Here is a 12168-nt window from a genome sequence, read left to right on the forward strand (position 1 = left end):
AGCCATCACAGCTAGACTTTACATACAGATTTTGCTGTTTTCATTTTGTCAATTATTAAAAAGTATCCTGCATTTGTCTTTCTATTTGAAAAAGATTTGATTAATTTAATTAAAATATTTTTTTGTTGCTATTACTACAATGCATTGCAGTTTTTCCTATAAGATTCACAGCTCACATTTTCTGCACAATCTCTGGGAGCTCTTCATTTTCTAATTTCAGTCACAAATTAAAGCACTCTTCTTGTCCTCCTTTGGCACAATTGACATTTCCCTATCCGATCTTTTAACACTTTACATGCCCCCTGTACATGCTGCGTTTTTGAAGCTAGATACTAATATTTTTTTTTTCAAAGAAATGCTCAGGTGTGCCTTTGCCATTTTTCTGCACATATGACCTCCTACATGCAAAGTTTTTTCTCAAATCAGACTTACTCATCCAGTTTCTTGAATGCCTTGTTCCTCTGAATAACATGGTTGAAGCCTGGGAAATGCATCCAGCTTTTGCAATTATGTTCAATGGTATATGATTAAGCTCCCATCTTTGGGAAAAAAGTGAAGAACTGTTTGTTCTGAATTTCTTCTATTTTTTATTATTATTTGAGACATGTATTACCTTTTATAAAAATTAGTCTGGTGTCAGAGTTTAAAAACAAGGATTTTGTTGGCACAATACCATTGTAAAGGTAGGGCAATCACCAGATAGCTTAACATTCTTGTTTGAGTGATGATAGTTGTTTCGGCACAACGTAAAATTTTTCTGTAACTTTAGACAGGACTGAATTCAACTTTTTTTTTCCTTTTGGCTCTCAAACACCTGCTATAAAACTAGTTCTAAAAGGGAAGAAGAAATAAAAAAAAATCTTAAAGCTAAATTATTTTTGTTTTCAATTATCTGGATTATTCTAAGATGGCTCAGGGGAATGCTGTGAATTTTGTAAATGATGAAAACAAAGCAATATTTCGCTTGGTGTGTTTGATTTAAGTGGTGTGTTTTGCATAGTGTCTGAATTGAGAGAAATTTTCCAGTGTTTTTAAACTGGTTTTTATGCATATAAGATGGAACAAACAGTACAACCATCTACGCTTCAAAGGTTTTTCTTTTTTTCATGTTCTTTTTACCAATTCAAAGCCATGCTAGCTAATGGATTACCTCATTCTCCAAAAGAAGCTGTTCAGTCACTCTGTGGTTGTATAATTCTCTTTCATCTTCAGAGAGAATAGATGCAATGATTAAATAAGGAACTTGCTGATATCCATCCCTGCTGTTGCCGTGTGACTTAGCATGTGCATCACTTGCATTAGAAACAAAAAAAAAAAAAAAAAAAAAAACAACGTGGGCTTTGCAGTTGGACCACTTTCACTTCACTGTATGCCAAGTACATTATTTTCAAGTATGTAAAGTGATGAATGTTGACGTCTCACCATTTTTTCCTAGAGATATTCACGGTATTTATCTCAAAGTAACCATAGCCTGTGATTACTTTTGACTGTTTTTGTCTGTTTACACCAGTGAAAATATAGGAGCAAATTTGAGCTATGTGATGTAAATGTTACTTTAGTAGTCAGATTTTGCAGTAATAATGTAACACAATTTTCTCCAGTCATATGCATTGCTTTTGGACATTATCATTATTATATTTTCTTTTATGCAAAACACAGTRCACACTGTAGGTCTCTCAAGAATGTGTTTGCAGCCAGTTTTCCATGGCAGCATTTAGATCCATTGTTTTGTTAAATCCCACGGGGGAGAAGGTAAGGATTAATTTGTTGCATCTGCCAGACCCACGCTGGCAATGTTGATAGTGTCTATACCAGTGTGAAGCTTCCCACATCCATGTCCTCTRTTGTAACCGCTGAGACCCTTTTGTTTCCCCAACATAATGACTCTTTTAACTGGATTGACGCATTTCTTCTGTATCATTGTTGTACGCTTTTGGCTTTGTAATCAGACTGCCCCCTCTGAATGTGAGGTTCAGGTACAACTTTGATTTCTCAGTCTCTTTTGGACCTCTTTTGGCCTGCAGCCTCCTGGAGTTCCCACTGGTTGTGATCCAGGTCCATAGTTCATGATGTTGGGTGCATTGATTTGACATCTGAGTGTGAGATTCTGTTTGTGTAAACAAATCATGGATCTTTAAGGCAATGTGGCAAACAGTCGCCACAGACCATACAGGAGTCACAGGCCTACTTTCTTTCTTCAGACTCCAGATATTTATTTCTAATGTTGATCTCTAAATATATTTGTTAACTTGTCTACAGTTCAGTATGTACTGGTACTTACATGGTACATAATGGGTAATGTACCACATACAGTATATACTGTAGCAAGCAATATTTTGTACTGCTACCAAAAAAAAGTAACTTTGATAAAAGCAGACAAGAAAGCACAACACACGGTATTTATTTATCAAAAGTGAAAGCGTTGTCTTACAACAGCCCTAGTCAGTTTATTCTAAATTAAATATCAGCTATGTAATGGCATTCTCATGTAAACAAAATTATATGACAGGCTGCAAACACCAATACTGAGCTCAAGCTAAAATTAAATTTTATTGTTGTTCAACTGATCATTCTCCAAAAGATGCAAGGAAAATTTGTTTATTTACACTAACTTTAAATGAAATGAGAAGTTATGCAGTGATTTAATAGACACAAACATGGTAGTTGTGCGTAGTCAAACCTTTTTTTTCAGTCATAAGCCAATAATATTAATATTGTTTTACTCAGAAGCCAGCTGAATGAAAATCTACAGTGTGCTTTGGAATTTTAAGCATGGCCCAGAAATTGTCTGTAAGATAAAAAAATAATAATAAAAAATAAAAAAACACACACACACTCCAGCGATAGATGAAATCTTACCTTTTCTGTAGATTGTGAAGTGCCGAAGAAGATTGGGATAAACGCTAGCCAAATAATGCAGGTTGTGTACATCGTGAAACCAATAGGCTTGGCCTCGTTGAAGGTTTCAGGCACGCCTCTAGTTTTGATGGCATAAACGGTACAAGTGACCATGAGCAGCATGCTATAGCCCAGCAAGCAGATGAGAGACAAGTCCGAGATGTCACACTTGAGCACGCCACGAGCCAGCACAGGGTTAGATGTTCTCTGGTCCTCGTAGTCGATAATGGCCTTGGAGGGATCCATGCCAAACCATATGCACACCCCGAGCAGCTGCACTGAAGCCAGGGTGAAGGTGATGACAAGCTGGGAAGCTGGGGAAATGAACCTGGGAGCACTCACAGACATGGTGCCCTGCTCGAAGATGCGGTAAATACGATTGGTTTTGGTGAGCAGAGCAGCGTAACTGATGCTCATCCCGAGACCCAAGAAGATTCTGCGGAGGGAGCAGATTCCTACATCAGGGGCAGAAATCATCAAGAATGTTGTGGCGTAGCAGAGAAAAATCCCAGTCAGCAGCACATAGCTTAACTCCCTCCCTGATGCCTTCACAATCGGTGTGTCGTTGTAGCGGATGAACGTGACGACCACAAACAACGTGGCTATGATGCCAGAGACCGCGATAAGCACAGGGATGACTGCCCAGGGGGAGCTCCACTCCAGCTTAACAATGGGGATTGGAACGCAGCCTGTGTGATTCTCGTTGGGCCGCAAATCAAAGCGACACATTTTACATGTGTAGGTGTCAGCCTGATACTGATAGCCATCACAGCGCTCGCAGTGCCAACAACAAGGAATGCCTTTCACAACCTTCTTGCGCTCGCCTGCCTGACAGGGTTGGCTGCAGATTGAGGAAGGGATCTGGCGGACGCCRCCCGGCCACTGCATGGAGCGCACCTACGGAGACAGAGCAACACAGACAGAAGTGCTTAAATGCACTGAGGGGAATAAAAACCATGAAGAGATTTTTACTGTAGTGCAGAAGGTCGAATCTGTCCTGTAAAATGGAGGCATGTGAAGGTTGTCAAGTTTTATTGATTCAGAAAGATCCTCGGGTCCTTGAAGTTCAAGGAGATTCTAGAAGGCAGTCATTTAATGTTAGGTGTGTGACCCGTGGATGAAGTACTTGGTTTTATGTGTTTATTTTATTGGTAGAGTATGCATCATTTCAACAATCTTCTTGGATTTTCCTAAATATTCCAGTAAAACCTTTAAATAACTGAAGGACAAAACATTAAAAGAAAAAAATGAAACTTGCTGTTTGCTCTGCATGGAATTGAGGGCACCAAATCTTTCATTTAGTGGATTTGATTTAAAAAAGAGGTATCAAAAAAGCAATCAGTTAGAAGAATAAAAAGATAAATTTTATTTCAAGATAATACCTTCCAATGTGGTTTTCTTCTTTCGCAAGAATCCTTACAAAGACCAGTAAWGTCCCTCATTTCAAACAGTTCTACCTCTTTACTGTTATCAATTTTATTCAATTGTGGCTGTTAATTCAAAGCTGGCAAATTTATCCTTAAATGTGCATTTAATTAAGAACTCAAAGAGCACTAATTAAATACTGCCTGCTTTAGAGTCAGAGCTGGCATGTTGCACAGCAGGTACTGACTACAAACCTCTTTATTCTCTTCCACAGCACATGTTAAAGTGGTGAGTAAGAAAAAACAAACTCTGAAGCTGCTGATCAGTTGCACTCTTGTCTGCTCAAGGCCACTTCTTCATTTTGTGAAAGCATATTTTGTTTTCATTGCTTCGTGTAATTCACTTTTATTTTATCGCCGTGCCTTTCCACAGTATTGTTTTTTTGGAAGTCAGTGATGCCCTCTGAAGAAATTTTAATAAATATGTCTGTCCTTAAACTCCCGTGGCTCCTTGTTTATCTCAATGTGGCCTGTTAAATCATTTAAAGCACCCTCTGGTTATTTACACCTTTGAAGATGGAACTAAGCGCCATTTAATGGTTTGGGAGGAATTCTAATTTACTGCTGCAGAGCTTAAAAATATATTGGAAACATTCACACACAAACATAATTAGTGTTGAGCAAAAAGAGAAAGTCCAGGGCTTACATTCAGATGGAGTTGATCCGTCCAGTGGCCAATGATTTTATATTCAGCCGTTCTGTTTCTAATCTGGTACTGGTAGATCTCATAGCGGCCAGGAGCATCTCCGTTTTCATTGAATAGCACAGGGTTCCCAGCTATTCCTAAATGAGAGAATAAACATGCTAATTTATTTCACATAACTCAATTTGTTATTTGAAAGCATAAATTACAAACTGTGTTGTCATTGTCTCAGTGGCGGATCAAGGATTTTTCAGTGTAAGGGGCCATCAAGGGGCCACAATAACCATAGAGGGGCCAAGCATTTTTTTCAACATCCTTGCACACAAACCCCCAGTTTTTGTAAGGTTTATACATTTAATCGGTCACATGTGTTCAAACACTTGTAAAAGCTTGCACAGTAATTTCTCCTATCAATTTTACATGATTTTTTTTTTACTATACATGAATAAAATACTCTTAAACAAAAAAAAATGTAAGAAAATCTTTTAACAACAATAAACTTTTGTTTTGGTGTCACTGATCAAGAAATAAAAACTTTTTTTCTGCAGGGGCTGTACAAATCGAAAAAGATTCCTGTAAGCTTGCTTTAATGTTGGACTTTCCTACTTGACTCACTRGCGCCACTAGTGGTTGGAAGTGGAACTGCGGCCACCATCATTGTTCTTGGGCAAGGACGGATGAGTGAAAGGACCAGGGCCTTTCAAGGGGCCAATCAGATTTTAGCCCTTAGAACCGCCCCTGCATTGTCTCATTACATGACAGAATTACAATGACATATTTGGTTCAAAGATAAATAAAATACACATTTTTTCTACTATAGATGACATTTTGAAAAAATTAGAAAGTAAAGTGGAGGGGACATACAGTATTAGCTGACCAAAAAATACCAGATTTAATGACCTTTATTTGATTGTGACCATGGTTCTTTTTATCTGGTTTATCTAATCTGGCTCTAAACATCTAATCTAAGCAGCCCACATCTTCAATCAGTATAGTGACTGAAAGAGCTCTTCTATTGTGCATGTTAATGGCTGTTTCCACCAGCTGACAGATCAATCTCCTAATGTCTTCAGGACTGCAGATGGGATTGAAAAAAGGGTCCGTAATTCAGCTATATAAAAGGAAAGTGCAGGGCGATAGAGAGGGGAAAAAAATTGTTGAATAACTCAGAAAACGGTAACTGCCTTAMAATCCTTCAATAAAATATCACACTACTGTTTTTAAGGTCAAACAGCTGGAAGGAGACAGCTTATCAGTGTTGTAAGTAAACTGCACAAATCATTATGCAAGTCTGGATCACAAAAGAAGGTCGACGCCTTTGGATTGTCTGTTCAAGTAGGTTTGGAAATGATAAAACAATATGTGAAGTAATTAAAGTCTAATTAGGCCATATGTGTATACAGTGTTGCCCACGCATCTGCAGAGTCTTTCTCCCTCTTTAATCAAGATTTGCTGAGCCCACTACCATGAAAATAGCCAAAAGGTATATGATTACTGGCTTTTCATGGGATTCTGATTTGTTTGTCATTAGTTTAGATTGGGAGTTACCTTTTTAGTTTTCCCATCTCATTTTTGCATTTGGGTTTTAAAAGTAGTTCATGAAAAGACAACTGACCTTCTCATAACTCTAAACGATACATAAGCCTTTTTTATAACGGCATCATCTGTCATTGTAGCCTGGTAAAAAACAGACCCTTGTCCTTCACTTTGCTTCGTACAAGGGTCTGGACTCGCTGCTTTAGAGAAACGATTCTTGCTGGAGGCGTGGCCTCTGCTGAAGTGTGTGTGTCGCTGTGAAGGAGGCTAAGCTAAGAAGTTAACCGGAAATTGCGAGCGCTGTAAACAACCCTACTGAAAGGAGAAAAGTACCGAGCCGAACGAGACAGTTGTAAATGAGAGCTGCTGCTTTGTCAGACAAATTTCATTTAATTTGGAAGCCTTATCAACACAGACTGGCTTCATTCACTTCCTCCACTGCCGTACGCTAAACTAACTAGCAGACACTGCGCAGAACATCGACGTCATTCAAAACTCTGCCTTCTGTTTGCTGATTGGCCCAGGTAAAATAAACTACAAGCAGACACTGCGCAGAAAATTGACGTTCTGTTCTCTGATTGGTTCGGCTAAAATCTACCAGCAAAATCCTTGTCTATGGGAGAAATCCCAGAAGTAACAGTGAAGGGAAACTAGAATTGAGCGGAACTGCGCAGGAAGGCAAGGGCCAGGCTACTGTCATAAAAGGGCTGCATAACTACGTAATATTTCACATTCATTCAGAGGAAGCCATAATTACACAGAATGTTTCAGAGTCCACACCAAACAAGTTGTCTTCAAATTCTGGAAGCTGGAGGGTTGGTTTAATCATGGTGGAGCTTTGAGACTAAACAAAGAACTTACTCCCAATTGAACGTTCACAAACGTCAATAACTTCCAGCACACTTCTTATGTTTTGGCTTCTCTTTTGCCAATACAAAGTCTCCCAAACACAATGAACTTCCTAGTTAAGACCAAAAGGATAAACATTTCCAATTGCAGCCTGTGTATTTCTGCTGACGACTATTGTTTTTTTCCCCTGCTCTTTGTTTCGACTCTGGAGGATGCTGCTACCTAATCCATAACTCGATGAGTCAGCCCTACTGGATTACAAGCATTACTGTTTTACCCCTGCCTCTGTGACAATACCGCCCACAGCACAAAGAAATGAGTGATCATAGAAGGATTATAGGGACTTTATCAAGGAGAAAAGCAACATGTTCTTATAAAGATATTAAGCACGTTACGCTGTTGGTCAGATGTCATTATCTGTCAAAGATAGTAATCGAAATGAGCTGCTTGCTTTCCAATACCCAGAGCAATAAAAGGTGGTTTTAAGTTTTTTTTTTCTTGTAATCTGAAACTAAAGCCTTAAAGTCCTTTAAATAACCCATGAGCTCCAGTGCTCCACGGAAGCTATTGACACTGAAAGAGGAAAATAGATCTTCTATAGATAAGCAGCTTTTTTTTATTGAAGCAGTGAGTTTCTGAAAACCTGCTTTAATACGCTCACTGTAATTTTCCTCAAATCAATTTTGTATCAATATGGTTACAGCATTTGATATTCAAGTTAGAGCTGAACGTGTGTTTTAAATTTTGTTTGACACAAAAATACACACGTCTAAAAAGAATTAAAAATGCTAATCCAAGTCAAAATGTGTCCCTTTTTTCCCCAGCGCAGGCAGGAATAAAGAGTGCAGCATTTGTGGGCTGTCTCGTCTACGTTTGAGTAGCTGATGAGAAATTAAGCCTGTCATGTTGCATAAACTGCTTGTCTAAACAGTTTTCTTTAAAAGTCAGGGGCATAATGAGTTCCACGGAGGCTTCAGCCACTGCTGTGTTCTGCTGTGTACTAACTTTGTGGCACAGCCCAGGGTCACATGTGTGTTCACTATAGGCTACTGATTTGCTCTTCTGTATGTGCATTCTCAGAGAAACAGTGGAGGTTAATGAAGTGTGTGTAATTATATGTAATATTTAATGATGTTGACCCTCTCTTATGATGCTGTATAGTACGTACAGCCCTTCATAATTGCCGGGGAGGCATAATTAAGCAATATGTGTTTTTCTGCATCATGGAGTAACCGGAATACCTTGATGACTGGCAAAAACATGGCAGGYAGTCATTACCTCTCAATCTGTGTGCAACGTTTACCGAGGCTTCACTTCGCTTTATAAATGTGTTTGATGTTTCCTACAGTTTTTGCTCTGAAACATGGAATCAATTTATCAGAAGGTTAATTCCAATCAAAGTGATGTGCGGTAGCTTTAGGGCTCACATGTGAAATATTTCTAATTGTCCACCTAAAACAGGTATTTAAAATATAGCTGGTACAAACTAAAACCAGACAGCTAAACTGGGTCGGCCCTAGCCAAAGATTTCAGGTGTCGCCTCTTGTGCAATTTTTTAAATCTCACTTCCAATTTACATACATTCACAAACCAAATTAAGTAGTTTGGTCTTTGATATGTTTTATCTTTAGAAACAAGTTTGTCCAATTTAAAATGTTAACTCATATAATTATTTGATATTATGATTCATTTGAAATAGAATATCAGAAGTCTGCCTCATACCTGCCAACATTTTCTGACAGCAATGAGGGACATATGTTCATGTTACCAGGCAGCTGTGGACTGAAGCAGTTCTAAGGGGTCCAGGGGTATTTCTCACTGGAAAATTTTGTTAAAAGTTTACTCAAAACTTTGCATTTTCCTAAATTCTTGGAATTATTAAAAATCTTGAAATCAGTATTTTCTGAAAGTCGAACAGTAGAACCAGATTTTACCCTAAACTCTATGTGAGATCATAACTGAAACTTCTGTTGTTCTTATTTTTTTTTCTATTTACACACTGACCACATGTAGTTATACATGGTACAACTAAAATATTTGCAGCATATAACACCTCATGTAGTAACAAAGCAGGCTGAGGAACCCACAGAACAATTTACCTTCATAAAACAGGGACTATTCTACAGACTAAATAAAATATACTCTGATTAAAAGTTATCTTTTTTTTCATCCCCCATTTGTGTCGCCTCCAGATCAATGACACCCTTAGCATTTGCCTGTACTGCCTTTGCCATGGGCCGGCCCTGCAGATAGTTTTAAGGGAGAGGCTGGATAACTGCTGCTCTAATAGCATTGTAAGTTCAGCGCTATTAAAGTTTCTTSTTAAAATCTTTATAGCACTTTTTTTAAATAAAAAATAGCCGCTACCTTGCACACCTTTTATACAAAGATGAGATGGCAGGATGTTCAGGAGATTCAGCCAGATATGCAACACTGACTGAAACTTTCTTTTTATTTGACTCGTTTGACAAACCAAAACCTTCTCTAAATGTTGTTCTGGAAATCTTTCTCACTCAATCAGCTTGAAGGCAGAAGATCAGTTAAGTTATGAAACTGTAACCGTGTGTGTGTGTGTGTGTGTGTGTGTGTGTGTGTGTGTGTGTGTGAACATCGGTCTGGTGGACTTTAAATTCATCCTGAACTATGTTGCAAATTGTTGCGTAAAGACACGAACATTGCCACCAGATCTTTTTCTCCTGCCTTGTAATCTGATAGTTTTCTAAATTTGTTTTCCAGTTTGCACATAATGTTTGAGTCAGAACGCTACATCTGCTTGTTGGGCTCATTACAGACAGTGATTGTGTCTTCAGGGATTCTTGCTTTAATCGAAAATTAGTCTTCTGTTTGTACAAAGTTGTTTAAACACTTTTTAATGTTTTTGCAACTTGTTTCCCCAACATAAACACACAAAAGGCAGCTCTGTGGGTTTTGTTTAAGAGCAGTGTTTGAAGCAATTAAATTTTCTCCCGGACTTTTGAGACTCAATTATTGTGTCAATATTTTGCTTGAAATGTGCTGTTTTGATYATCCTTCTACCATTACACTCCTTCACATCCTAGAAGGCTGGGAATCACTGCTCCTATGTATTCTGTATTCACTTAGACAGATTAGTCAAAACATTATGACCAAGACAAATAAAAAGAAAACAAAATATGTGGTTACAATAACAACTTGTCACGAAAGTATGGTGCATTGCTGTTTGTTGTAACCTATAAATTATAGTCACAGCATGAAGTAGCCAGGATATTTTGGGTGCATAATGCTTTGTCATTTTTTTATTTTTATTTTTGATAAAGCATTTTGAATCAACATTTTTTCAAAAAAATGTTGATTCAAATAATTTCATTATTTAATTCACAGGACAAAGGACTCAACAGCCTTGAAAATATTGAGGAAAAAGTATAAAACCGTAACCCTCCAGTGTTTTTCATTTCCATAAATCATGACKGCTTTTTCTGGTGAAAATGACAGTGAGCGCAGCCCTGCTTTTTTGGTCTGTTGTAATTCAAAAACCTCTCCCTGATGTGCTTACAAGGAAAAAAAAATGAACACTGACAGGAAACTACATGCAATTGTGGCCCAATAAAGTCTGCAGACATGCAGTCCAGGGGGCGGCATGGGGGACAGAGACGAGGAAGAAAAAGCTCTAAGAAAAACAACGGCGTCAAACAATCTGAAGGTGTTTGATTTTTCTGCTCTGGTGACCACAGCTCAAGCTGCTGCTGCCTCTGCTGAACAAACCAAAAATGAGCTCTTCAGAAGTTCGATTTTAGATCAGAGAAAAAGGTAAAAGTTCAAACCCATTTATATCAAATGTATGAGGAATACAAAAATCCATGTTTTTTAGATTACTGTTTATCTTCTGAGAAGGCAGTTACCCACTATCTGATAACTTGACACTGATGTGATGACTTTTTTAGCACGTTGGGTGTAGGTCCATGTTAAGCATCTTTTGCTTTAAGAGAGCTCTTTTTCCACCTTTTAATGAGCAGTTAACAAATAAAGCCACATTGAAACCATGCAGTACARTAGCAGACTTTTTTTAAGATGTTAGCTAAAGATTTTTAAAGAGAAAAAAGTGTGCAACAATAGAATCATGGTGGCTTGGCTTTCAGAATGATTCATCACAGCAAATAAAAAAATGGCCTACTTCTGCAAACATCCCAGTCGATTTCTTATTTGCRAGGAAACAGGACGACTGCTGTTTGTTTCCTGATGTGTAACATACAATTATCACAATACAAAGATAAATATCGCCTTTGAAAATGTGACACGTAGCAAATCCACTCTCAGCAGTCAAGCTGTTTTATGTATCTGGGCAGGATCAATATACAGCTGTGAGCTGATACAATTAGATGAAGTGCAGTGTAACCTCAAGGCAACCCTTCTGGTGGTAGATGAATATACAATCTGCCTGGTAAGAACAAAAATCAGACTAAAAGTGCTTACTGCACAGTAGCTTTATGCTCCAAAAGCACTGCTTTCTCTTGCATTGTACAAAAAAATTCCCCCCAAAAATGAGAAGCACATCCTGATTTCTTCCACTTGGGAAATATTAGTATTACTGAATTATTCAAAATTAACTGTGAGCTAGTTTTTAAGAATTTTTTAAGTTCAACATTTCCCACAGAATAAATTGGTTTCCACAAAAGAATGTCAGAAAGCTACTGTATTTATTCATGTATGACACAATCTCATGTACAATACGACCCCCACTTTTTTCAGCTTAAAAAGCATAAAAAATGAATCCTCAAACTACCTCCAATTTCATACAGACTTCAAGATTTTTCAGCCTTTGCGGCTTTTATACATATCAGT

General features: G+C 37.9%; 1 protein-coding gene across 1 annotated transcript in view; it reads right to left on the reverse strand.

Moving 5' to 3' along the window:
• grm4 (glutamate receptor, metabotropic 4) overlaps nt 1-12168 on the reverse strand; it is a 205300-nt gene that overhangs the window by 14811 nt on the left and 178321 nt on the right. Inside the window, exons 9-10 of the mRNA XM_014009533.1 lie at nt 4969-5105; nt 2860-3795 (exon numbers count right to left, since the gene is read on the reverse strand). Of these exons, the coding sequence (XP_013864987.1) occupies nt 2860-3795; nt 4969-5105 (1073 nt within the window). The remainder of the gene's footprint in view (nt 1-2859; nt 3796-4968; nt 5106-12168) is intronic.

The sequence above is a fragment of the Austrofundulus limnaeus genome, unplaced genomic scaffold, assembly GCF_001266775.1.
Source record: "Austrofundulus limnaeus strain Quisiro unplaced genomic scaffold, Austrofundulus_limnaeus-1.0 Scaffold59, whole genome shotgun sequence".
Taxonomy (NCBI): Eukaryota; Metazoa; Chordata; class Actinopteri; order Cyprinodontiformes; family Rivulidae; genus Austrofundulus; species Austrofundulus limnaeus.